Here is a 27,069-nt window from a genome sequence, read left to right as displayed (position 1 = left end):
TATCAGTCGATTTGAGTTGAAAATGGGGACGAAAAGAACTAACTGCCGTCGAAAAAAGAAAATTTTCTGAAGACGTCTAGACACCGGATTTCGGTCAAAGATTGTGTTCCAAGGGTTATTTTTAGAAAGTAATTGATAACTTTTAGAAGTTCTCAAGTGCAAAGAATAATTGAACTCTCCATGTTAAGTTTCAAGTGGAGAAAATGACTGTCGCCTGTGACTCATAAGAGCGTATTGTTTTTTTTTGCTATCCGAATATCCAAATTTAACAATAACCCGAATCCCAAAAGCAGAACATTGCAGTGTTTGCTTATAGAATCACAAAGATGAACTAACATAATATCATTATAAAATATACACTTTAGAAGATGAATCCAGATGTTTTTTTTGTTTAATGACAACTATTTCTGAACAGAATTTATTGTTAGCTCTTTGTTGGATTATGATTAGATGTTTTTTGATTAAGTCAAAAACTGAATGATAACCTTTCTGAAATTCAAAAAAAACTAAACTTTCCCGAGTGATCTTCTGATCCTCTCTCCCTCCAACCTATTTCTCCACAGTAATTACACATATTTTCCTAACAAGCCATGAATCTTTGAAATACCTTCTTCTTCTCTTCATTTTCTTCTTCTAGTCGACGGCATCGCGAACATTCCCAGTTTTTCTCTCTTTTCTCCGCCTCTAACGATTGCCATCAACTTGTGATAACTTTGTCATTTTCACTTTTTTTGTCAGAAGAGTGTCTTTTTTCTCTTCTCTCATTTTTTGCCGCCCGTGAACGTACACCTCTCCAACAAAATAATTCACCCCATAGACAGGACGGTTTACTCTATTTGAATAACAAATTCAGTACAAACTTTTTATGAACACCTCTTGATTTTGATGACTGCAACTCTTAATTCTCTTCTTCCCAACCTCAACTTTTTGTCATCATAACAAAAACATTTATGGCCAATTAGTGATTTTTGTGTTCTTCTTCCTTAAAAATGTTTCAAGTACTTCCTCATTTCGAAATAATGTATTCAGATGGAAAAGCACAATGTGCAGGATTTCGAAGAACCCGGCGAGAATCTCAAACACAAAATAGAAGATGAAGACGATGCTGACAAGTTATTATGCGGGTACGGAGCATGTACACCTAGATGGCTTCAGGGTTTTCATAATGCGAAATGTCTACTGTTAGTTCTTGGAATTTGTGCTTTTATTCAGGTATGTTAGGTTCTCGATGTTTTCAGCAAATAACAGTTTTCAGAGTTTTGTTGTCAATGCCATTTTTCCAGTTGGCTTATCGACACTTGAGAGAAGATTCAAAATGACGAGGTGAGGGGTGTACTAGGTTAACAACGGACGATAATAGTAGAGTCTAAAAGATAAATACAAATTCTACTCAAATTTAAAAAAAAGACAACCTAATCTTTTACTGAAGTTGTAAAAAGCTAAAACATTTTCTCCAAATGTTCTCTCATGAAGAAAAATAATAATTAATCTTTTCAGTACCCACACTGGAATCATCTCCAGTTGGTATGATTTCGCTGTACTTCTTGTCGTTTTCCCAGTCTGTCATTGGGGAAATAATGGACATAAAGGACGTTGGATTGGATGGGGAGGTGTCATAATGGCACTTGGATCACTTATTTGTGCACTTCCTCATTGGATGGTTGATATCTATCATCCAGATGGAAACAGTCTCGCTAACCAAACTGATTTCGGTCAATGTGTCAATCGAGATGACCCAGAATGTGCTGGAAAACCACATTCATCATGGTTTAATCCTTATTTCTGGATGTTTATTTTAGGTAACAAACGATTCGATGATTCCTAAATAGTCCTATCAACAATTTCAGGTCAAACCCTCCATGGAGTTGGATCAACTCCACTTTTCTCCATCGGAACAACCTATATGGACGAGAATGTTTCTCAAAAAGCATCTCCAGTTTATCTTGCAATCCATGCTGTTCTCACTTCATTTGGTCCAGTTATTGGAGTGTTTGCTGGTGGTTTCCTTCTGAATCTTTACGATGATTTTGATAGAGTTGATAGGTAAATTGTTGGAAATTTGCTCTAATTTCAAAATTAAATTTCAGAATTCCAATGGAAAGATCTGATCCAAGATGGGTTGGTGCTTGGTGGGTTGGATTTATCATCTCTGCAATTTCTGCTCTTCTAATTGCTTTCCCAATTCTTGGATTTGCTCGTGAACTCCCAGAAGCAAAGAGACATCGAGCAAAAGATGTGAATCAATGTCATATTGCAAATGGAGATGTTAATGCAAAAGCACCCAGAGATTTGACGAAGTTGCCAGCTTGTGTTTGGGTGTGTTCCCAATAATAGGCAGATTCCGTAATCATTTCGGTATTCCAGAAAATTCTGAGCAATCCAACATTCCTTGTCTGTATCTTCGTGGGAATATTCGAGTCTATCATCATCAACGGTTTCGCTGCGTTCATGCCCAAGATTTTGGAGACTCTTCTATCCACGAATCCAACATTGGCCTCATATCTTTCATGTAATTCATTATTTTTTTGAGAAAGAAAGCAAAGCGTTTTTGTTTCAGCTGTTGTAATTTTCGCTGCTGCAACTGGAGTAATGGTCGGAGGAACAATAATTCGTCAATTGAAACTTCAGGTATCATTTTCTTCTTCTTCTTCTTAAATATTTCCTCTCTACACCATGTGACTATTGTTATTTTTCACAACACACGAAACCGTTCACTCCAAATTTGGGAATGTTTGCAGAGATAAGATAAGCAAATTCAAAGAACACTCAATTCTTTGTTGTCTCATTTCGAATTCTCAAATCACCGTGTTGATCACATGGCTTTTTTGATCCTCTTTTCCATCTACCCACCACCATCAAACCGTCATTTAATTGTGTCTAATACAAATCCAATTATTCCATTAAACGGAGAGAACAAAAACTTTCGTCAAAAAACTTGTTAAGTGGATTGAGATGGTGACGAGAAAGGTCAAAAATGGTATGACTTAAAATTAAAAAAAGAGAAATTGGAAGACAGAAAATGGGAAAATTCAGGTCGGAGGGATGCTCAAAATGATTATAGTCTGTCATTTCTTTGCACTTATCTTCACAACTGGACTACTCAGTCATTGTCCACAAAGAGAATTCGTCGGAATTAACTTGGGATATGAGGATTTGTAAGTTATCTAATAAGCCAATTGATGGAAATACCGAATGTTTTCAGAACTATCGAGAAATCTCATGACTTCAGTATCGCTTCGAAATGCAATTCAGATTGTCACTGTAAAATGGAATGGAATCCAGTTTGTGATCGGAACACAGGACATATGTACTATTCGGCGTGCCATGCTGGATGCACAGCAATGACAAAGAATCAGGTGAACTAGGGGAACGATTATAATTACAGACACAGCAGAAAAAACAAAACAATTAAAAGTGGTTAGAACACAAAATAGAATATTGAAATAGTCATTGAAAGTAGAAGGTTTTCAGGTAGATTATCGTAACATTTTTGTACTCATGTGCGATCAAATATTATTCAATTTTCAGTATCTCTCATTGTTTCAGGGAGCAACCGAATGGTCTGGATGTGGATGTTTGACTTCGAACAACACGTTTCACAATCTAATTCATGGAATAAAAGAGCATCCAGAAGTATTGAATCAAGGATATTGCCACCAAGACTGTGGATACCGGGAGTATATTCTAATGGTTACTCTTTTCGTCACCGTAGTTGCCAGTTTCGCTTCTGGAATTCCAACTCAACAAATCATGCTTCGTGTCGTTCCATTCGATCAGAGAACCCTCGCACTTGGTGTCAATTGGACCTTCGTTCGTTTATTGGGATTCATTCCAGGAGGAATTCTTTTCGGAGTTATCATTGATACAGCTTGTTTGGAGTGGGGAGAAAGTTGTGGAAAAGCTACTTCATGTCTAGTTTATGATCCTTTCAAACTCAGTTGGACTATCACTGGACTCGGTAACGATTCATTGTTTAACTGATTTCATTGGATTTCTTTCAGCTATTGTCTGTAAACTTCTTTCGATTCTTGCAACCATCATTGGATACATGACGTATCGTCCTTCCGATCTTGATAATGCCGGTTAGTTTATTTTTGAAAAAGAAACAATTAAACGGAATAGTGGTTTAATTTAATTTGATCAGTTTGATCCCGCCTTACTCAACTTAATTAGTTAATTACTGTAGGAAAAGGTGCATACCGTCGGAAATTGCGTCGAAAACAAGAATCTACCAAAGCAGCTGACGAACCTGAGCCACTTTTAAGATCAATTTAGACGGTAAGAGAGTTCGTTCTAACTCTCATCGTCTGGCTCTCACTAATTTTTTGTAATGAAAAAGGATAAATTATTTAATGGTCGCTTTTTGTGTCCAGTTTCTGAAAATCACTCCAATTGTTTTCATATTTTTATTAATATTTTTCAGGTTCTATCCAGACAGTTGACAGTCATTGTCATACAGCTCTTCATCTTGTTGTTAACGACGATCGTCTTCCTGAACAGGCCATCATTCATGCAAGCTACGGTCACATGTGATTTTTCTCTTTTTCGTCTTATTTTCCCAAAATAATATACGGTAGTAGATTATTCCCTTTCCTAAACGGGTGTTCTTCTTCAGCCAATTTTTGTTGTTCCCGCAATTTGTGCATCTCTACCGTAAATTATTGCACAATCAGGTTGTCCTCTTGCTTTATGTTGTGCCTTGTCTCAAATGCTTGTCTATGTACATACCGTTGATCGATGAATCATAAATCAGTTTTACTTGAAGTATATAGCACAAGTATAAAAAAGTATGAATATATCAAAGTGAATAAATTAAATTTTCATAAGTTGGATAAGGGAATAATCGGCAACTGTTTCTCCTGGCATCATTTCTCCTGCATGCAAATTGATCGACATCTTCACATAGTTCCCAGTTGGTCCTTTGGCCAATGTTGAAGAATTTATGAAGACGCTGCCATTTACAGATTTGGCAGATGGAGCGAGTTTTGTAGGTGCGAACACAATGTGTGGGCTTGAAGTGAGGCGGCAGACTTCGAGAAGATCTCCCATTGACGATGGAACATCTGTCGGCTCTAATGGGTACAGAGTTTGCTGAGTGAGCATATGACTACATAGTCGAGCAATACGATCAATGTTTTCCTGATTTGCTGACCGATGGAATTCAGAATTGCTCAATCCTTGAATTGGTTCGCTGCTCGTTACTGCCACTTCGATGCCTTTCTGTCCAATACGAAAAATACACGGGTCTGATACAAAGTGAATTTCTTTTCGAATGGAGTCCAGTTTTCTATTTTTAAACTGAAATGGAGGACTGGGAAACACGGAGGGAGTGCAGAGATCACGGGACGCACTTGGTTGGATGATAACTTCTGTTCTCGTACTGAAAACATTGCCATGAAAATTTCAACAGTAGATTCCGACTTACTTGATAAGCTTTTCTTTTATTTTGCACAAAAGATCTTCCATCAGATCATCATAAGTGATATTGAAAGTAGATTTGTTTAAGAAAGCGTTCTTCTGATCGACAAACGGGCCCGCCAAAACCAAAATATCAGGTTTTTCGGCTACAACTTTATCGAGCAATTCACAAAGTTGCTCGTATCCGCAGTTATCCATTGCAGTGTATGGTCCACACGCAAACCAGATATCTTCTGAAAAAATGTATTCATTTTTAATAGGAATCAAAGCTTCTCACTCGTAGTATCGCTCTCAACAGGTGAAACTGGGAGTGCCGATGGTGTAAAGATTTTGTCAACTTGAAGCTCTTCGCCAGTTTCATTAGTTCCCCGAACGGCAATAATCTGTCCCGGGAATAGTGTCACGTCTTCAGTGATTTTACTCAAATCTAATCGAATCATCGTTCCATCCTCATCATCTGAAAAATATGAGCACTATCAAAAGTTGTACTAACCAGTAAGACTTACTAATCATCAATGCGACAGAATTTTCACCGAACTTCTCGTTGTCTTTTGTTTCATCGTGAACAACCTGTCCATATGTATAAACGATATCCACTGATGGAATCAACGGATTTCCCCAATCAGCGATTTCTTCAAACACTTTCTGTATGTGTTGGGAGATATCAGTCATTCTTCTTGATTTAGCTAAAAGCTTGAATGTGAATTCTGGAATACAAATATATATATCTTACCATCGATAACCATTGAACATTTGTCTCCTGCATACAAATTACTTGGTTGCTTTGAGACAATTTTCATTTTGTCATCGTTCTTTGAAGCTCCTTTCAGTCCCTTGTCTTGATACTTTCTGCCACGTATGCTGCTGATCACTTGTCCTGGATCAGCGCGCTTGAAGAATTTTTCATTGGCAGGTGAATTCTGAAATGGCGAAAAATCCAGATAGTGACCTTCGAGTTTTGCATTCGATGAACTATTCATATGGTGAGGCTTATCGTCATCTCCAGGACCTCCGCTCAAGATGAAACCACTTCTTTCAGCAAGAGGCATGCGCCTGAATAGAAACATGGTTTCAGAAATATCATTTTTATGTTAAATTCTTACGTTGGTTTTTTGACTGATCTAGGTGTGTGAATTGTTTTCTTCGCTTCGGCTTCAAAAAGTTCTTCTAATTTCTCGAGAATACTCGAGTCGACAACTTTTTTGTTCTCATTCGTCATCACTGAAGCGATATCGTCGCATATGTCCTCATTAGTTTTTCTAAAGTTTCGGCATAATTCATCCACTGAAATAAATAAAAGGGTCAGAAAAACAAAAAACCAAAAGATCAACCTACATTTTTCGATGAGATTGGTTTGATTAGGACATTTCAAACTGAAATGTTCAAGATTTTCATTCAATGTATCCAAATCAAATTCATATGCCATTTTCTAGCCAAATATCAACAAGATACAATTGATAAGTGATTCGAATTCGATAGTATCGGCAGTCGATCGTGTGAAAGTTGGTGGAAATTTGTTTAATTCTTATATTTCGCGCGCTGTATCGGTTGCAACAGAGCGCGTTTTCCCGCACCGTATGCTGGCTGTGACCGTACCCGCAAACAGTCGAAGCATCTTTCTTGGAGCCCCCGCAATAAACAAAGAAACAAAAAGAAATAGTTTACTCGGAACTTTTAAAGTGAAAACGTGTTTTACTTCACAGGTAGCATTTCGCAACGTCAAGATCACGCTCCGTTCAACGGTGCACTTTCCAGTTTCAGTCTGTTTGTATATGTCAGTGGGTGTTCTTCTTCTCCTTCGGCTCTCCCACCCGTTATCAGTGGATTTGCCAGAGCTTCCGAGGATTTTAACTAAACAATATCTAGACGAAATATACGCAGACAGCAAGTTGAAATCTGCCGACGGGAGCCAACAAAAAAGTAGTGTAACACACGGGAAAGAAGGGGCAGCGGCATATTGAAAAGAGCATCGGAGCCGGAGAGTTGCAGAGTACAGGAGCTGATGCTGCTGCCCGCGGGAGAAGAAATAGAATGAGAGAGCATCTCAGAGGCAGAAGGCACCCGCAAATCCTTGCATATTTACTCCTCACACTCTCTTCTTTTCGCTTTTATCTTTTTAGAAAATTGACTGAAAGTTGCATTTTCTCGTTACAGATCGAAATGGCTCAAATTGTGAGACAGAGTAAATTCCGGCATGTTTTCTGTAAGCCGGTCAAACATGAAAGTTGTATGTCTGACATTAGGGTATGTGATTGGGACTCGCGTTTGGAGATTTAAATTATGATGGAGTTTTGTCTTGGAATCAAAAAATATATCGACGCCGTCTAGATATAACTAGATCTCGATATGATAAACCAGAAGTTGAGGTTCACACTCTAGATATACCCGACCTTCCAAATTCACATACTTTGGAAGTGTTAGAGGTGCTTACAAGTCTGGAGTGTTTCATCTGATTTGAAATTGAGTAGAGGTTCATGAAGTTCGAAACGAATTTGTGATTCAAAAACTTTGATTTAAAAAATTCTGTACTGTTAGATTATAAGCTGAAAATCGAACATTGAATACATCTATTTTGGTATGAGAAACCTAAATATCATTTTTCCCAAAAAAGGAGTACTGTAGGTCTCAGTCCAACATCATTCTTCCATTTCCAGGTAACAGAAATCACTTGGGATTCTCTTTTCTGTGATGTCAACCCGAAATTCATTGCATTCATCAATAGAGGAGCTGGTGGTCCGTTCATGGTTGTTCCAGTAAACAAGGTATCATTTCTTATTTCTTTTTCTTCATTCTTTTTTCCATCAAACAACCCACACATATGTTTCCACTAACCTATCATGTGGGCTTGTTATTTCATCATTTCCCATCTTCTCTGATTCTCATTTCTCTTCGTTTCTGATCATTACAACAGTTGTTATCTAAGGGAACACTTCTAAAATTTCTTAACATTCTTAGATTGGACGTATCGATAAAGACTATCCGTTCGTTGATGCTCACAAGGCACCATGTCTTGAAGTAGCTTGGAGTCCATTCAATGACAATGTGATTGCTTCGTGCTCTGAAGATACAACATGTAAAGTCTGGGTAATTCCGGATAGAGGACTCAGCAGAAATCTTACGGAACCAGCTGTCGAGTTGACTGGACATCAGAAAAGAGTTAACACCATTGCGTGGCATCCAGTGGCGAATAATGTTCTTCTTACTGCTGGTAATTTATTATATTTATTAGTACTTGGAAGTCTACAAAATTGAATTTTAGGAGGCGAGAATGTAATGTTCATGTGGAATGTTGGAACTGGAGAAGCTCTTCTCGAAATCTCTGGACATCCAGATCAAATCTGGAGTATCAATTTCAATTATGACGGAAGCCAGTTTGTGACAACTTGCAAAGACAAGAAAATTCGAATTCTCGATTCTCATACCGGAGAAGTTCTTCATGAAGGAACTGGACATGAAGGTGTCAAACCACAAAGAGCTATCTTTGTGAAAGATGGACTTGTTCTGACGACCGGCTTTACGAAAAGATCTGAACGACTGTATTCTCTTCGTGCTCCAGAAAATCTCTCAAATCCAATTGTTGAAGAAGAACTGGATACATCGAATGGAGTACTCTTCCCATTTTACGATGAAGATTCTGGTCTGGTTTATCTTGTTGGAAAAGGAGATTGTGCGATTAGATACTATGAAGTTAACAATGAAGCTCCATTTGTTCATTACATCAATACCTATACTACAAATGAACCGCAAAGAGCGATTGGATTCCAATCAAAAAGAGGAATGTCATCAGAAGAGAATGAGATTAATCGAATTTATAAATTGACAACTAAGGGAGTTGTTGATATTCTTCAGTTCTTCGTTCCACGAAAGTCTGATCTTTTCCAGGTAACAATCTTCTTCTTGAATAAAAATGAATAGTTCTCATTTTTCTAGCATGATCTTTACCCGGATACCCGATCAACTATTCCAGCTCTCACAGCTGAAGAATTCATGGAAGGTATGATTCAGAGACTTATTAATCAGAAATTAACAAAAATAAGTTCAGGAAAGAACGCTGCTCCGAACCGTCAACCAGTGAATGCTGCCGCCGCCGCAGCTGCTGCGAAACCAAAAGTTCAAGTTGCCAAGAAAGCGAATATCTTAAGCACATTGGCTCCAACTGCGTCAGTATTAAAAACACTGAAATATACTGTAATTTTAAGAAATTGAAAAAAAAAACGACAAAAAAGTTTTGATTATTTTAGAAACAGGCTTCACTAGAGAAACAACTAGAATACTCCTTTTATTTAATTTTTCCAAATAAATTTTCAATTTCAGCGCTGATGTAGTTCAAAGTCAATCGTATGCTGAACGACCTCCATCATCTCAACAACCATCTCCTCGTCCTTCTTCTTCTCCGAGACCTCGTCCTGTCGTTGACGAAGATATGGGAATTGTCCCAATGAGAGAAGCTCCACCAAGTAGGCCTGCCTCTTCAAGAGCATCTAGAACTGAAATTCCACCGAAAGAGGAGAAAGGACCAGATCCAATGAAACCGAAACAATCTGTAAGTTTTCTCATTCAGTTCCCTCAATTCCATTCACAGCACACACTTCTCCCTTCTCTATCCCATACTCACCGACCCGATTTCAGGTAACTCTGAAGTCTCGTGCAGCTCGAGATGAGCCAGGAGGCGGTTCTCAGACTCCAGGACAAAGAAGAGCTGCAGCTGAATTAGAGAGAATCAAGAGAGATCAATCGAGAACTGCAGATGAAGATACTCTTGCTCCACCACCTCAACCAACAAGAGCATCTGCATCACCACGTGGAAGTGTCTCATCGGCATCGGATGTGGGGGCATGTGTTTTGTAGATAGTTTTGAAAATAACAAATACTAAGAACGGTATTTAAAGAGGCGTGGATTCAGTTTTTATTATCAAAGATTAAAACAAAGCCAACTTGTAAAACTCCTAATTTTTATGACTTCAAAAATAATTATGACCTCAAAGCGTATAACAACCAGAAGAAAGTTTCCTATTTCGAATATAATTCTCAAAAGCTAATCCTTCTCATACCTTGAATTTTCCTACTCATCATAACAGATTGAAAACTACTCCAACTTATTTGATTTATCAAATTGTCAATTTTTAGCATGTTCCTCAAAATATGGATGAACTATTGGAAGATTTAATGAAGATGAAAGCCGTACTTCGCCAACATGAACGACGCATTCGGATGCTCGAAGAAGAAATCGCTGATCGAAATATGAGCAACGCTTATTCTTTCTAATTTTATGTTTTCTATAAATGTTTGTAAAAATGATTTTTTTTGTAATCCACATATTCATTCAATAAATAGTAACTACTTTCATCTCGAATCTCTCACCCACTCTTCCCTTTTTTATCCCAGGGGACACTCTGATTCCGGTTATTTGGAAGAGAAAATAGACGAGTGTTGTTATAACACACGCCTTCACTTTAACCACACTTTCGCCTTTCTCTTTTCTCCCGATTTGTCTCCGTTATCATTGTTTTGCGACCCGTATCTCTGTCGATTCACTGATTTCCTTCTGGATAATCCGTTCTTTGAATGGCTCTACTTATTCTAGTGTTCTCAATTATTATCTCATTTGTTGGTCCGCCAACGGCTGATGCTTTCTTAGCATCTGCGTTTTCATCGGTTTCACAAGCTGGAAAAACTTCAAATTGTCATGATTGGAGTGAATATGGACCATGTTTCAGGTAACTTGAAATATTTTTCGAAAATTTACTTTTTGAGTAAGAGAATCGGAGAATTAAGGATCACAGTATCTGGACAACCGAATCTCTACGGATTACTGTAGTATTCTGTCAATTTTGAAAGTTTAACGCGTCAAAAGCCAAATAACATGACCTTGATGAACTGTTTTTGGGAATCTTTGAAGATGATACTTACCTTTTTCATCATTAGACAGTAGCTTCGTTGGTATTCAAAAATAGATATCGTATCTTTCCAGTACATCAGATCGATCATTCTGGCGGAACCTTCCCCAACAATGCTATCAAAACCGATACATGTCATTAATCACTGGAATAGGAAACCCAATTGTTCAAAAAGTGATGGATTACGCTGAACTATTCAATAAATCTGCAACTGCGTGTGGAATGTGCAATGTTCAAGTCGCGTGTTCACCTCGATGTGACTATGTTGCAGGGTAATTATGAGTGTGAAAAAGAGGAGAGAAACATCAACAAACATTTACTTTCTAGGGGCAATTCGTTCGGAGTCGTCGACCGGATTTGTGATCTTCCGACCGAGAAACAGGCATGTGCCATGACTCCACAGGCATATGATGAGGACAGTGGATTGTGCAAAGTTTGGCCACCGAGGTAAATTGAAATTAATTGAAAAACCGGAAACACTTTGAAATTTTGAATTGGATACTAATTAGGCGGTTCGTTAATTTTTCCAAAACTCGGTTTGAATTGTTGAATTGGTTTAGTTTTCAGTCATCAAACGAAAGTCTTAAAACTTATCCAGAAACTCAGAAACACCACCCCCTTTGTTTTAGCTACATGGACGAACGCTCAGCTTGTTTTTTCTTCTTCTAGACACACAACTGCTGTTGATTTCTTGGGAGCACTTGTTCCTCCAAACATTCGTGATCAAGTCTGGTCTCTGAAACCACTGAATTGTATCAGTATCAGTGGAAAATGTTATTGCTGCTGTGCTCCATATACTCCGAACCCTTGTGATGCTCAATGTACTCTACATCCATGCTCTAGAAGACAAACTTTCTCAAAAACACAAATCAAAATTCTTCGAAGAAAATGGCTACAAAAACAAGAGGAGCAACAGGAAGAGAGAGAAGAATAAAAGACGATTTTGAGTTTTAATGTTTTTATTTCTAATAAGGAAAATGTAATACCGAGAAGATTAATAAATTCCACTTTTAAAAATTCCAAAATTAAATACAATTAGAGAACTTTTCACCATCGTACATCAACACATTTCTTGTATACATCGCAGAAACATTCTTCAGCCTTTTCAGCAAATCTTCTGGAAGTATTTATCAAGAAAATAGTTACAAATATATCTGGATACCTCTCTCTTTTTCTGTTTCCTCCACTACAGAATTTCCAGTTTTCTCTTCTTTTCCCTCTTCTTCTTTCTCCAAAAAATCCCAGTTTTCGAAGGGGTCAGTCTCATCAGGATCACCTTTCTCGCATGCCTAAACAAGGCAGTTTGTATTGAGATTTTGTAGTTTATAGTCTCTGATACCTCTTCGCTTTCCCGTAAATCAATAACAACGACAGCCCTTCCATCATTTCCATGACAAAAGGAAGCAAGTGCAGCCAATAATGATCCAAGTTGTGAGCAGTTTATAGGGAGATTGCATGAGCAGATGAAAGCAGCAATCTCAGAATCCATACTTGCTTTAATTGCTTCATCGATACATGCATTCATAAGATTTTTCTTGTTATATCCGAATCGAATTCTTCTCAATGCTCTGACTTTTGAAGACCACTCAACATCTACTTCAGGAACTCTGAAAATCGAAAAAATGAAAAATTTTTACTGGAAAGAGCAAACTTTTCTAATGCTTTCCGCCGAGCCCAAAAAATAGTGTCTTCTGGATTTTGATCTGCCCAACGAATCGCTTTGGCAAAGAGATGATCTTCAATTTTAGGTGAACCTGTGTAGACAACCGACAATGAGTCACAAAGTTCAGACATTATCTGAGAATCCTTTTTAAAATGTTTTTCGTATTTTTATTGAAATATCTGAACTGGTTTTGAAACGAGAAAGAGTCTTCATCGCAAAATTAAGTCAGAGAGCAAAGTTTATTTACAAATTAAAACAATTATACATCAACATGAATTGCCCACAAGTCTTGAAGAGTGAATCCATTGCGAATTGGTTCCATTGACAATCCAATTTCTTGATTCAAGACAGGAAGTTTCTTTTCATCAGTTGTACTATGTTGACCGTCGAAATACGCTGCGAACGGATCTGGACGAATATTTTTCTCGATTTCCACATCGTCCTCATTAGTATCAATAATATCAATTTCTTCGTCTTCTTTGGTGACTTCTTTTCGCTCTGTTTTCTGAAATTAAGAGGTTTATGAATACTAAAATGCTCGCTTCTGTAACTTACTTCTGATTTTTCTTTAATAAATGTAACACCAAATATAGGTTTCATGCTTTGTGCTTTATGGAGTGTTTGAATAGTTTTCACCAAGTTTTGGAGTCTTTCAGGTGGATCAACTTTAAATCCGAGTACGTATTCTCCACTGCTGGCAGTCGTCTCCAAAACCAACGCCATTCCAAACTTTGACTCTCTAACTCTTGCAGAATAAAGAGTGAGATATGGGACAGACACATTGTATCCGGTATTCAATTCAGCATACCAAACAATACGAATGTTTGTGATAACGAATACTCCAAGACTTCCCTGAATTAATTTTATAAAGATCAGAAAATCTAATCTTAAACAAACAGTTTCCGTTGACAAATTCCATGCACCTGCGACGATTTCAACAATATACTCTTGAGGTAGAATGCGAAGGGTTCCATCTTCACGAATAAAAATTCCACGCATCTTCAGTTCTCTATACATTTTTGTGGTTTCGTATGCGCGGTTGATAGAAGAGATTGTGTTGAATAACTTTGAATGAGAATTCGGGCTTGTTGCAGTGAATATAAATTCAAACTTGGTAGTCGTCGAGGAAAGTTTGGCAAGAATATAAATTGCTTCATTGGTTCCTCCACGGTTTCGTGCCGCCAAAGATGTAGAGGTTTTGCTTTGAGTTCCAGTGATTGTGTTCCATCCGATTGATATATTGATACGTGGCATATTCATAGCGTACCAGATTAATCGTAGATTAGTCACCTTCATTATACCTTCAAAATATTATCGAATTCCACTTCATTTGTATTTACAATCTTACCTTTATCCCCATTATTTCCTTTTGTGTCTTCCACATGCTCAACTTTTGCGACTGCGAATTCTCCTTTTGCCATACGAAGAAGTCTGAATTATTTTCGTTTTTAATCAAAACTCTCAATACTCAGACTTACTTGTGATCCACATCGAACCTAATCTCTCTATCTTGCCAGATATCCTCTCCATTGACTCTTTCCACACGATCCATTTTGAAGAAAGAAAAAATCGAAAGTTGTTAGGGCGGTACGTTGTGCTGGCGAAGCGTGCGCGTGACGCGTTGTCATGGTAACCGAATGCAGATGCGAGAAAGAAATGGAGAGTTTTATTTTGCGCAAAATTATACATCAGTTAGTCAGCATCATCACGAGAAGGTTGGGAAACCGGGGAGGATATGAAACATCAACAATCGGGGAATGAAAAATGTGGTGTGCATGTGGGTCACAAAGCTAAACCGTGGGTTTTTAGACAAAAAAGAACATGATAGACATACTCAATTATTAACATACCTAATTAGTCTTAAAAAATACAATTGAAAATCTAATATAATCGAAAACAAAATCAACTGGCAACTCCTTTGGAATATGTTCCAGATGGTGGGCGAAAAGCTTTGGGAAGGAAGTGCATTTGGAAAGGACTAAACGAATAAACTGGTTTTCCCACATTCTTCCGACAATTTTCACGACGAACTCCATCTTTACGCAGTGAATTCACTATTTCCGATATCTTAATAATAACAAATAATTTTCGCTCTAAAAGAAGAACAAACCTGCGTGGTGTTGAATCCGCAAGTTTCACGAAGAACCCTTCCTTGTTCCAATGTCGAAGCCATTCCTGTTCGGTCTTTTCCACTTTTACAAGAAATGACTGCTTCAGCACCAAGCTGTTCGCTTGCCATCATTGCCCATTCGAAAATCGAGAGATTTTTCCGCGAAGGTTCGGTTGAGACCTCATTCACCACTTCCATAACTGCTTCTCGTGCACGCTGACTAGCTTCGTTTCGATTCGCAAACATGTTCAACTTCTCAGCGGCATCTTGATTTACACTACTTTCCACGGCTACGCCTCCGAAAGATTGACCGAGTGTCGCCTCATGATTGACTCCGATATTGAAATAAGATGTTACAACAGTGAATTCAGAAGTCCATTTGAAGTTATCAGGCAAAGCATCGAAATACTCGTGGGGAAGAGGAATAGACACTTTGAGACTACTTCTAGTTCCTTGCACCATAGGAATACAAGTGCGACATACTGCAGATGGAGCACGAACCAATCGAAACCGAACTCGTTGCTCCAAACATTTCCATGCTTCGACTGCATCCTCGATCATTCCTCGCTCATCGCCATAAGCACTCAAAAACGAGAATACGATTAGAAGGAAGTCTGAAAATTGATCGTCATGTAATGAGAAACACTAGAATAAATACCGTTTGTGAATGGTACATCCTTCTTCTGAATTCGATTCAAAATAGCAGTAGTCGCTATCGTGACAGCTTGAGAGAGAACGAAATCAGTCCTAATCATGATGTGTAGGTAAGACTGAGCAACTGATGGTTTTTGTAGTGATTTTACCAGAGAGAATAGCTGTGATTCCAGAATAGAATCAGCTAATACTAACAAAATATCTAAACACGTAGAAACAGCTTGGCGAGTGTTCTTCTCACAAGCTTCACGTTCGTGTGGTGCCTCATTAAGAGTGTCAATAACAGCTATCTTTGTATTAAGACTAACAATCATCGCATCAATTCGATCGATTTGATTTTGAATGTTGTCATAAACACGGGTCTCTGGCATCTGAAATAAACAGAAAGATAAAAATGAACTATCAAATTTCTACATACTGTTCTTCCTGACGCTTCCCTCTTTTTTTCTTCTTCTAGTAAAATATCAGAGCATCGTTCGATATCCGGAAGACTTGAAAGGACGTCTTTCAGCCCTTCGTAGACTTGTTTGATTCCTGCATGTACTTGAAGGCATATTTTATCGGGACTGCCGAACTTGGCAATTTTCCACTCTTTTTCAATTTTATGACTCAATTCTCCGATAGTCTTTTTCAATTCGAGGATAACTTGACGCTTATTCCAGAACGTATAATCAAAATTGTAAGGTTCAACATCTAACTGGGTATATAGTTTCACAAGTCCACCATTCTGGAAAGTTGATATAAAAAGTCTCTTGTGCTTTAACTTACATGATAACGATGAGGAATGGCCGACGCTGTTCCGGCTGTGATGAAATCTCTTCTGTCATTAGAATTTATTTCATACGAATGTATGTGAAGATTCGTCGGAACAAGTCCGAAAGCCACGCGATGTTTTTCGACTGACTTTCGGAAGCTCGGACCCTGAGAAAATTATAGTGAGATATTTTGATTTGAAACTAGCTTACAGAATAGTGATCCACAAATTCAAAACATTGTTCATAAGTTTCTGACATTTCACGAAGTTGTCTGATGACCTCATGAAGCCAGGAAATCGACACTTGCGGCCATACTTTCAGACGACTTTCTAATAACCCGGAAAATCTGTGAACTTTGTTAGTTTCAATTGTTTCAAACTTTAAACTTACTCAGATATTTTCTTTCTATTCAGTTTTATTATTTCTTTGGGAACAATCAATGAAAGCTTGGACTCGCACATACTTTCTTCTACAATCACTCTTCGCGGAGGCAAGTTGTTTTGTTGCGTAATAGCAAAACTGTGCGTCACTCTCAACGGGGCCGATTGATAGAAATTTTGAAAAGAAGATGTTTTCGGGTCAATTACACTATCTGTTTCAGAGGAAGCAGAAGGAGACATTGTGTAGAATTTATAAGCAACCTCATCCAATTCAGCACGAGCCATTTGATGAGAGCAGGTGGCAAGCTGAACGTAAACAAAAAGATTATTATTTTGGAGAAAAATGAATGACTCACTTTTACCATCCAATGTTCTCTTTTCTCTTCGCTTTCCAATGTAATTTGAATATTTTCTGCTGGCTCACTAAATGTGACAACGAATGAGAATGTTGGAGGTACTTCTGACTGTAAGTATTTCTGTTTTTTCACTCGAAACATGGAGTCTTACATTTTCTTCAGCCTTTACGATTACCACTTGCTCCAGAAGAAAAATGAGAGGAACACATGCAGTGACAGCTTCAGTTCCACTAGACTCGGAGACACAGAGAACGTTACCATGGAGAAGAACCTGAGAGTGAAAGTTAATATACGACATGATTTTATGAAAAGTAGAATAAAACTCACTTTTGCCGAGTACGTTTTTGATTTATAGCATACTGTAGCTGTCTCTTCTAAGTCATATTTTATATTCTGTTTTGTGAACGCCTTGAATATTTCATTGGCGTTGTCTTCATCCATTGAACCTGCAAGCACGTTTATGATGTAGAACAAAAATAGTTTTTATAGAGAACTAAATAATTTGTTTAAGTGCAAATGAATTAGAAAGCCAGGAAAAGCTAAGAAAGTGTGTGAATAATTGTGTTGAAACACCCCGTAAATCCACATGGAAGAGGGAACTTATCGTTCACTAGGCCACAGACTTGTCCGAGAGGAGTACACAGGGGTCTTAGTAGGACCCGCTCGATAATTTGAGCAATGCTCCTTTTTCATGAAAAGTTTTGTTTCTACTGTAATTTAATTTTTTTAATAATTGTTCATTTATATTCAGTTGATGAGTTTCGATAACAAAACACTAGAGTTTGAATAAAAATAATATGAGCTAATGACAAAAACTACTCATTTATTAATTTAACGGACACCATTGTTTTTCAGCTGTTTTCCGGCCAAGCTAACATTATGTGTTGAATATTGCGAGTGTGAATATGTTCTCAACCACAATGGGATTTCCGTCGACGCCACTTGAAGCTAAACAAGCTTTGGGAATCTCATCCGCCATTAATGCGGGTAAGCTGGCCATGTTCTGTTAATTCTTCAAAAAATCTGACGGCATGTTGCTTACTGTAAGGACTACTGTAAGCGCGTATTTTTGAATTTTTTTTTAACCCGCGTTTGCACCACTACAATTTAACATGCAATCACAAACTCGTCATTTAAGTTTACGGAGAATAGGTGAAAAATATTGAAATTGAAGAACAAGAAAACAAAATTTCAGTTTCGGCAGGCCTTCGAGCGGGCAGTCCTATGCTCTCGGCCAGCTATGAGCCCCAATTCTCGTTTGCTCGATGTATCGAACAATGGAAAGGAAAAGAAATCACAAGATGGATTGAAGGTCAGTGTTCAAACGAAAACTGCTGAAAAAAGTTCAAATTACAGGTCTCGGCGATCAAATGCATCCATATTTAGGCTTGATTCGTGAAAATATAAAGTGTGGAAAACAACTAGAAGCACTCGACGATGATTCACTCAAAAAGATGGGAATTTCTGCTCTTGGAGCAAGAAAAACTATTCTACAAGCTGTAACTCTTCTTCTATATTTTGTGAGTTTTTTAGTTCTTTCAAAAAAATGAGAAAAATAAACTTTAGTGTTATGAATCTGAGCAAGAAAACTTGCAACGACTGGCACAACAAGTCAAAACTTCGTGCTATTACGTCGAAAGAACAATGACAGCAGCAATGCGAATGCGTGAAAAAGCGATTCGTCGATCGGAAATCGTCAATATTTTGAATAGTGTATCAAATGCAGTTCTTCAACTCGCCGAGCACACGAAACGACTCGTTTTTTGGCTTGATCGAACTCCATTTGATGAAGAAGAAGAATTTAAAGCTGTTCGAAACAGCATTTCTTCATTTATGTGGAATCTGCTACGAAATGTGAATGTTCAACCAAAAGCATTGTTCGAGACTGGAAGTCAGATCGTTCGTGTAAGTTTTTTAGTTTTTGAATGTTTTTCGATTGTTTTTTTCAGATGAGCAAAGAACTCGCCTACGAATCACAAAAAATCGTTGACTGTGAAGATCCGATAGTCTTATACGCATGTTTCGTTGAGACGGCTCAACTTCGAAGGAGATCAGGCACTATTAACTGGGTATGCGTTTTTTAAAATAAAAATTCATTTGAAGAAATTTTAAATTTTCTAGGGTCTCAACATACAATCGTCATATCGAGGTGTACATGTCATCAGTGAAATTAAAGAAGGCTCTCCAGCTGATGCTTGTACAAAAATCGATGCGGGGGATGAGATTCTGATGATTAATGGAAGAACTTGTGTTGGTTGGGATCTAACAAGTGTTGTTCAACGTATCGGAGACGCAGATGTTACTGAACTTTCATTAGTTATAAAACGACGACCTCGAGAGCCGCAACTACCGAAACAATCTAAACTTGCTGCTCGCGCACTTGCTCCGTCCAGTCAAGCTGCAAAAACTTATTCCACTGATGATTATGATCCGTTTGGACAATCTGAACCTCTGAAAAGGCATCGTAGTTGTCATGTAATATCAGAAATTATTAAAGAAAACGAGAGGAGAATGTAAGTTTTCAACTTTAATTTGAACCTGTAAGATTATAAATGAATTTGTTTCAGAAGGACAAGTCGTCGTCTCGCCCGTCGTTCTTCAATAGCATCTGCGTGTCCCCGAAAAGAACGGAGAAATATGGAAGAACCATCTTTAGATGAAGACGAAGATGATTGGGATGTTCATGGATACATTCGCGACGTTGACGGCGAAGAAGAGGCTCTCGTGCCACGTATAGCAAAGAGAACTCGCACGATGCGTCATCAACCGGATGGTTATGTTCGAAGTTTCATAGATAATAAATTAGTTACTGACATAGAAGATGACGTCGTAAACGATCAGTTAACATTCAATGTAAAATGTAAGTTGATCCTATTCAGAAGAAATGTTTTAATTGAAAAAATCTTCAGGTCCTAGTGAATTTGCACAAATTAAAGAAGTAGACAAAGAAGAGCTGAAAATACTGAATTTGCCCGAAGCGAAAGTATCAGATGAGGAATGGAGAGCTCCATATCAGGAGTTTTCTGGACCAAGTTTTCGTGCTGTCGGTGATTCGAATCTTTCTGCGTTCAGTCTTGATTCACCAAGGTTACTCCCTGTTTCGAGGTACTTCCATTCTCTTTTAGTCTCTGTTTGTTCAGCTTTGTAGTGTTTCGCTCTGTAAAGAAGGGAATACGGAACTTCAATTTATATGTTTTATGTCAAATCAATAGTAATTTTTCAGTCGAATGAACTCATCAGTCGACGATTCCACCTTTGGCGTTCTTCCGAGTCCATCAACATCTTCAATGAATAGTGTCAGTAGTCCTGCCCCATTCGGAAAGTTTCAAATGAGTACAAGTCAAACGGAATGGTCACCAAACCCTGACGATCTACCTGGTTCACCTCTTACTGCCGCCCATTCATCAATGGATAAATTATTCGAAGGATGGGTCAGAAGACGGAAAACTCGTGCGGAGTTGAGTGCAAATGAATTAACGAATAAATGGCCGAAAATCTGGATGTGTTTACGTGGTCACTACTTGCTTCTCTATTCAAATCAAAATACGAAACGACCGGAAATGACAATAAATCTAATAAAAGCCACAATATCTGACTCTACGGATTTGAAAACATCAAAAAAGAAGTGAGTTTCATTGGTTATTAACTGAATATTTTCACACTACTAAATGTATTGTTTTTTTCAGCATATTTCGCATCACTAGTCCTCCGCTGGACTATCATTTCTCATGTTTCACTTCATTGGACTGGAAAAAGTATGTGTTTGTTCTCGTAGAATTCTTAATATCTATTCCCTTTCAGTTGGATTCAAAAAATGAAAATGTCAAAAGAGATATATTCGACAGCCGCTAATCAGTCAAGAATCATGTCACAATGTAAGTGTTTCTTAAATTTTGAAATATTTAATGAAAAATATTTTGTCTGTACCTTCTTTTTCCTAAATCTAAAACCAAACTAAATTCTATGTACGTTCTAAAAAATATTTCAATTTTGCGAATTTTCAGCTGTCTCCAGTTACAATAATGATCTGTCCGACCAAAATTTCTTCCTAGGACAACATCAAATGAGTACAAGTCATCACGGAGAGCTCAGCACATTACCACGTATCCAAAACGGAATGTCCTCTTCTAAATCTGGGTCATCTGGCTTCAAATCCAAATAATTCATGTTATTTTTCATCCTGTTACTATCAAATCCATGTGAATGTTCGTGTTAAACCAATCTGTAAATTCTAAACTCATCACAATTTTTTCAGTTGTCGAATGCTTTATATTTCAACTGTCACATCACCTCCCCCAGCTTTTCTTCCCGTTGCAATTAGATCCACGATCTTCTTTCCTCCAGTTTTTTTCCTCTGCGGCGTCTCCAAACAACACACTTTCATGATCCTCTTACCATCATCTCCTTTTCAGTTTCACAAATTTCTAGTCGCACCATTAAGAAAACCTGTCACCCAACGCGTTAATATTAAGAGAAAACAAAGCAGTTGCCCTCCATTTCCATCTTTTTCTTCCTCATATCCGCTCAATACTCAGTCGATTTATAGTCAATTTTATGTGAATCTGTGGGTATTGAAATGATAATAAACCTTTCTCATTTACACTTTAATAGTTGTCTCGGATGTCGTTTAAAGCGGAAATTTCCTGGAAATATCTAGGTTTTCACAGAGAATAATTTGTGCTCTCTCATTGCTATTTTCTAGATGCACTTTTCCTTCCTGTTACTGGTATTAGGAACAGTATTAGCATATGTTGATGACAGTAGTCATAACACAGTTTCACGAGTAGACACAAATAAATATTCTGTTGCAACCGAAAAGAAATTCCTTCTCTATGATGTGAATTTCGGAGAAGGATTCAATTTGAGAAGAGATGTCTACATGAGACTTGCAAATACAGTAAGATTACTTCGAGAATCTGGAGACAATTGGATTCTTGTTCTCCCTCCGTGGGGACGTCTTCATCATTGGCAACGAATGGAAGTTGCACTTTCATGGAGACTTTTCTTCGATTTGGAGAGTCTGAATCGATTTGTTCCGGTTATTGAATTTGAAGATTTTCTTGATGGTACCGATATTTACTGTATTGTTTTAGAAGACTCATATTTTTCAGAAACTGAGAACAAGCCAATCGATCAAGTGGTATATCTTCAACATTATGAAGAAGGATGGGGCACGGAATATGTGAGAAAATTTGATGAGAGAAAGTGTCTTCCACCTGCAAACTCACATTATAAACAGGAAGGAGACTCTTATTGGTGAGCGAATTGACATTGTTTTTAACTGTTTTTACATTTTCAGGAGAGGATGGTTTTATTCATATGAAGATGTACGGGCAACAAATTTCAAATGTGTTTCGATTCAAGGAGATTCTGGAACATTGAGGGATCTTCTGAAGCAATCCAACTTTTCTGAAATGAGTTCTGTGATGATTGACCGAGCCGAAACTATCCTTCATGAGAACTTTGGAGATGTGAACTATTGGAAAGCGAGAAGAAGTATGAGATATAGTAAAGAATTGATTGAAATTGCAGACACGTTCAGGTTTGAAGTTTCATTTAGAATCCAGATATATTCTACAGTTTCAGAGATAAATACCTGGATTCTGACGATGAGAATGATGATACCGGAATGACGACAGATTGGAGAAAAGAAAGAGCAAAAAGAAGTGCAAAAGGTGGACCATATATTGGAATTCATTGGAGAAGAAGAGATTTTCTTTATGCGAGAAAAGAGCAATTACCATCGATCAAAGGCACTGCTGACATTCTTGAAAACTTAAGTGAGAAGCTGAAATTAAATAAGATTTATTTGGCAACAGATGCACCAGAAGAAGAGATTAATGAACTGAAATATTACTTGAGAGAAGAATTGGAAGTGTTCAGATTCACGGATTCACAGAAATTCAATGATGGACAGATAGCAATTATTGATCAGGTAAGTTGTGAAACATTGGAAACAAATTTAATTTAGAAAATGTGACGATTTTCTCAATCTAACTGTTATTTCAGTATCTCTGTGCTCATGCCCGTCACTTCATCGGAAGCCACGAATCTACGTTTTCCTTTAGAATACAAGAGGATCGAGAGATCATCGGTTTCCCAATTTCTTCTACTTTCAATCGTCTTTGTCCTGATAACAACTTGGAATGCGAGCAGCCTTCAAAATGGAAAATTGTTTTCTAAAGCTACTTATTTATTTATTGAAATTCCCACCCTTCAGTTGCCTTCAAAAGTACGGATCTTCAAACTCGCCTGTTCTCTTTTTTTGCATAATACTAATAATAAACATTTCGTGTGTCGATCATCTCTGAACCGTGTCCAATTTGAATGCCTTCCGCAACACTGCTTCCGAATTAATGTCCTTTGTACCGCCCGTTCGATGGTCTTTTCTTCTCGCTCATTTCCACTTTTTTGTTGTTTTAATCTCTACACAAAAAGTCAGATAAACACCTTTTTTGTTTTCGTTTTCTCGGTAACCAACGGACGATTCAAACTCAAAAAAAAATTGTAGAAAGGAATGAGTAAGAGATCATGATAAATAGTAATATCAGCATCGTATCCAATTTTGATTTGCGAAATTTCAGAGATTTCGGAAAATGACTACTGAAATTCAAATTTTGGAAATGTGTTGAAGTCAACAAGATGATCGTATTTTTGTGTTTTGGAACATTTCATGAGACGGCGTTGAAGAACACTGCGAGGTTGCTGTCTTCAGACTTCTGAGTTTTTAAGTTCAGTTTTAAAAGTCAATAGGATGAAGAGATATTTTTATGTGTAATACATTATCCAGTTTTGCAACACAATAAATATAACTTCTAACGGAAAATTTCAATATTATTTCGAAAAACCTAACTATTTCGTAAACTGCAACTAGACATCCACAGACTAGACAGACCCTTTTTCCATCCGAAAAAGTCGACGAATCCCTTGTGAAACATCAAATCTGTCTTCTATTCAACCCCAAACTTCTTCTTTTTTGTCATTCTTTCTCTCCTCCTCTTTTCGGATATTACGAAACTCAAAAAAGGAACGTGATTTTATCATTTTCTGTCAATTTGGCATGAGAAGTTCTAAAAATAAACAAAAGAGTTTCCGAATGAAACTAGTTTCAATAATCGTTTCGTCCTTCCAGCTCTTCTCCGTCTTCTCTTCTTTTTCAAATGTTTTTTCTCTCACTTTTTGGTTGCATAATATTCAAATACGTCTGCCTCTTCTAGTAGGTTGAAATGGAGGGTTTTTCTATTTGCCCTCTTCTTTCCCTTTTCCACTTTTTCCCTTTTTTCCAAAGATTTTTTCATATTACTTTCTCCTTTTTCTCATATTATTCCAAATACATATTGATTTCAAAGCTCTTTCTTTTCTCACGAGGTCATTGACCATTGGGTGCTTTTAATACAAAAAGAGTAAAAGAAAGTCTTTTGACACAAATACTTTCTTTTTCATTAGATTGATCAAATTTGTGCGAAGAAGGAGATGGTTGTAAGTGAGAATCAAGCTTTTTTTGAGAGATGGGGGACGTCTGAAAAGGAGAGAAAGAAGAATTCCAGAAGACTCGTGACATTGACTCGTGTGGGATGCCTCAATAATTAATGAGATGAGATGGGCAAGAGATGGGGGGAAGGGACGTTGAATTGAAATGAGTAGATTCTGATTCTCTTCTTCTGAAGTCCCTCGGGATGCGCTATTTTTGGAGATGGATCAAGTTGTGTGCTCTTCCGAACTTCTGTTGCTTCATCCTCGTCCTTAAGATGAAAGTTTTAAGTTTAATAGAAAAGTTTTTGGGTTTAACTGGGAACCGTTAAGCTTTAAAAAATCAACCCTCAATTTCCAAATAAAAATATTAAATCGGAGGGTTTTATCGGTCATCGAAACCATCAATAACCATGTTTATGGAATCTTTTCCTACGAAAAACGGTATAAAACCGAGAATCTTTCAACTTTTCTGAAAGATAGTAGAGATTTTCAAACCAGGTGAACTTGATTTCAAACTGATGCAGAATTTTGAGCTCCGAGCAAAACACTTTTTAAAAACTGCTTCTTTAGGAAAACTTGATATCTTCAAAGAAAATACCTAGAAGAAACAGAAACTCACATTTCTTCCTCCCTCATAATCCTATAGACGATTTACAAGAGATTCCAAAAGTTGGTTATAATCATTCACAGGATTAATGAACATCGTGATTCATGAACAATCGTCATTTAATCTCTTTTTTCAATGAGCAACAGCTGAATATGCTCTTTCCACTTCATGGCTAAAATCCCTTTATCAGTTGTTTTCGTTACTAATAACTCCTTCAATGCACTTTCAGTTTTCAACGTCTTCTTCTTTTACGAAATCCCTATTTTCTCATTTTCGAAAATCAAATATTACGTTTTTCCTAGTTCCGAAACGAAGAAGCCTAAATTTCTCTGATCATTTGGAACATTCAGAAGATATCTTCTCTAGGTTCAACTCATCCTTTTCATCAGTTTTCTCTCAACTTGCCTCTTGTGTTTTGCTCCTTTTGAAGTGCCTCTCTAGTCAAGTTGATTCCATTTAGAATATTTCCGAGTATTCACAACATAAGCTATTTTATATCAGGTTTCACAGGTTATTTGGTTGGAAAGAGAAGGAAAAACATGTTCTTTTGAGACAAAAGAGTTCACAAATGGTACTAATTTTCTATGGAGAGCCACTCTTCATCATGTGAACACAAACGTTTATTTTCTTCTTTTCATAAACTTCATTTTGTTTTTCATGCACAAAAATATTGGAAGAAGTGCTTGCAATTTATAAACTCTTTTAGACGAGCTATCTCTGGGCAGACAGTCATCGCTTCAAAAACTCTAATAAACTGACCTATGGCATTATGACGGTTACTCAGAGTTTCCCCTTTTCAATTAAAAATTGCAAAACATAATATTTCATATAGACATACCAAATTTGAAAGTATTCGATAGATACCGTAACCTCCGGATCGCCCCGCGACTTACTAAAAACGTTGCGATTCCACCTGGCAACGCAGGATTTTGGACTTTGTCATCTAGTATTAAACACGGAAACATTCAATTTCCTCCTGAATATTCATATATCTAAGATAACCAATTTAAGGTTTCAAAGTTCATGTATATTTCTGTTTTCTCGTGGTCTCTGCCCCCTTTTCCTCTCCCATCTGATCCTATTAGTAATCAACAAGTGGTGGTTGGAGCAAGGTGCTCTCCCTTTGCAGAACGTCATCTCTAATTGTCTACGTCTCTCTTGAATCTCTTATTCTATCACTGATTCGATCCTATTCCCAATTCAGTGTTCTTCTACTTATTTCTTCTCTTTTTGCCATTTTTCATCTATATCTCTGCTTCTCTCTATCTCTCTTTTCATTTTTTTCCCATTTTTGTTGCTCCATCTCTTCGCGAAACCCCCTTTTGACGGGGGGTCAGTAGTGCGTCTTAATGAGAATTCCATAGTTGTCATCGTGTCTCGTTTCTCTCTATTTCTCTCACTTCCATTTCTGGATTCGTCCTTCTCTATCCTTCTGTTTCTCCGTCTCACTTTGAGCTCATGAGGAGCCCGCCCGACCACAACCACACGTCTTCTCCTTCTTTTTCTTTTTCTTCTTCTCCGTTTCTTTTCGATCGCCGAGTCTCGACACGAGACACTCTCGCACTTTGTCTCACACTGCCTCTCAGTTTTTGTCAGTTGAATAAAAAGAAGAATCCTGACGGGAGAGGGGAGGAACATGCCCCAGAAGACGTTTTGGCACAAGTTGATGACGTCGTTGAGCTGTGTGCTTCTCCTTTTTTTCTCCCTCTTTTCCATATCTATTTCTTTGTCGTCGTTGTCTTTTTTCTCTTACAAT

The 27,069-nt window shown here is 37.5% G+C and overlaps 8 protein-coding genes across 8 annotated transcripts; 5 read left to right on the top strand and 3 right to left on the bottom strand.

The window, feature by feature from the left end:
• Window positions 1–1,029: 1,029 nt before the first annotated feature.
• Window positions 1,030–4,533, top strand: GCK72_010514 (uncharacterized protein; the record flags this gene model as incomplete). Its single annotated transcript, XM_003110924.2, has 12 exons — window positions 1,030–1,212; window positions 1,256–1,323; window positions 1,498–1,799; window positions 1,848–2,043; window positions 2,088–2,316; window positions 2,365–2,509; window positions 2,558–2,628; window positions 3,034–3,155; window positions 3,203–3,356; window positions 3,547–3,958; window positions 4,002–4,082; window positions 4,424–4,533. The coding sequence occupies 12 exons, from the start codon at window positions 1,030–1,032 to the stop codon at window positions 4,531–4,533; spliced, it is 2,073 nt and encodes a 690-aa protein (XP_003110972.2).
• A 279-nt stretch (window positions 4,534–4,812) lies between these two features.
• GCK72_010513 (uncharacterized protein) lies at window positions 4,813–6,844 on the bottom strand (the record flags this gene model as incomplete). The annotated part of the gene is made up of 7 exons (XM_003110706.2): window positions 4,813–5,380; window positions 5,426–5,651; window positions 5,696–5,875; window positions 5,925–6,104; window positions 6,152–6,471; window positions 6,522–6,702; window positions 6,754–6,844. 7 exons carry the CDS (start codon window positions 6,842–6,844, stop codon window positions 4,813–4,815), a joined length of 1,746 nt encoding a protein of 581 aa, XP_003110754.2.
• Window positions 6,845–7,578: 734 nt separating this feature from the next.
• GCK72_010512 (uncharacterized protein) lies at window positions 7,579–10,683 on the top strand (the record flags this gene model as incomplete). The annotated part of the gene is made up of 9 exons (XM_053727906.1): window positions 7,579–7,662; window positions 8,073–8,180; window positions 8,374–8,626; window positions 8,678–9,300; window positions 9,349–9,412; window positions 9,461–9,578; window positions 9,733–9,961; window positions 10,048–10,251; window positions 10,546–10,683. The coding sequence occupies 9 exons, from the start codon at window positions 7,579–7,581 to the stop codon at window positions 10,681–10,683; spliced, it is 1,821 nt and encodes a 606-aa protein (XP_053587483.1).
• A 300-nt stretch (window positions 10,684–10,983) lies between these two features.
• On the top strand, window positions 10,984–12,249 carry GCK72_010511 (uncharacterized protein; the record flags this gene model as incomplete). Its single annotated transcript, XM_003110848.2, has 4 exons — window positions 10,984–11,135; window positions 11,390–11,587; window positions 11,643–11,762; window positions 11,985–12,249. The coding sequence occupies 4 exons, from the start codon at window positions 10,984–10,986 to the stop codon at window positions 12,247–12,249; spliced, it is 735 nt and encodes a 244-aa protein (XP_003110896.2).
• A 91-nt stretch (window positions 12,250–12,340) lies between these two features.
• Window positions 12,341–14,530, bottom strand: GCK72_010510 (uncharacterized protein; the record flags this gene model as incomplete). The annotated part of the gene is made up of 9 exons (XM_053727905.1): window positions 12,341–12,432; window positions 12,478–12,604; window positions 12,655–12,922; window positions 12,967–13,112; window positions 13,244–13,483; window positions 13,534–13,830; window positions 13,876–14,279; window positions 14,327–14,409; window positions 14,457–14,530. The coding sequence occupies 9 exons, from the start codon at window positions 14,528–14,530 to the stop codon at window positions 12,341–12,343; spliced, it is 1,731 nt and encodes a 576-aa protein (XP_053587482.1).
• A 350-nt stretch (window positions 14,531–14,880) lies between these two features.
• Window positions 14,881–17,674, bottom strand: GCK72_010509 (uncharacterized protein; the record flags this gene model as incomplete). The annotated part of the gene is made up of 10 exons (XM_053727904.1): window positions 14,881–15,045; window positions 15,089–15,702; window positions 15,747–16,113; window positions 16,161–16,439; window positions 16,511–16,663; window positions 16,708–16,843; window positions 16,888–17,183; window positions 17,234–17,341; window positions 17,385–17,504; window positions 17,561–17,674. The coding sequence occupies 10 exons, from the start codon at window positions 17,672–17,674 to the stop codon at window positions 14,881–14,883; spliced, it is 2,352 nt and encodes a 783-aa protein (XP_053587481.1).
• Window positions 17,675–18,153: 479 nt separating this feature from the next.
• Window positions 18,154–21,395, top strand: GCK72_010508 (uncharacterized protein; the record flags this gene model as incomplete). Its single annotated transcript, XM_003110943.2, has 12 exons — window positions 18,154–18,220; window positions 18,429–18,545; window positions 18,590–18,753; window positions 18,800–19,138; window positions 19,183–19,302; window positions 19,355–19,746; window positions 19,801–20,093; window positions 20,143–20,338; window positions 20,457–20,858; window positions 20,920–20,988; window positions 21,035–21,108; window positions 21,238–21,395. The coding sequence occupies 12 exons, from the start codon at window positions 18,154–18,156 to the stop codon at window positions 21,393–21,395; spliced, it is 2,391 nt and encodes a 796-aa protein (XP_003110991.2).
• A 540-nt stretch (window positions 21,396–21,935) lies between these two features.
• GCK72_010507 (uncharacterized protein) lies at window positions 21,936–23,416 on the top strand (the record flags this gene model as incomplete). The annotated part of the gene is made up of 5 exons (XM_053727903.1): window positions 21,936–22,299; window positions 22,345–22,489; window positions 22,533–22,775; window positions 22,820–23,168; window positions 23,243–23,416. The coding sequence occupies 5 exons, from the start codon at window positions 21,936–21,938 to the stop codon at window positions 23,414–23,416; spliced, it is 1,275 nt and encodes a 424-aa protein (XP_053587480.1).
• Between the last annotated feature and the right edge of the window lie 3,653 nt (window positions 23,417–27,069).

Source organism: Caenorhabditis remanei, chromosome III, assembly GCF_010183535.1.
Source record: "Caenorhabditis remanei strain PX506 chromosome III, whole genome shotgun sequence".
In the NCBI taxonomy this organism is placed as follows: domain Eukaryota; kingdom Metazoa; phylum Nematoda; class Chromadorea; order Rhabditida; family Rhabditidae; genus Caenorhabditis; species Caenorhabditis remanei.
Note: the sequence above shows the minus strand (reverse complement) of the source record. Positions and strands in the feature narration are given on the sequence as shown.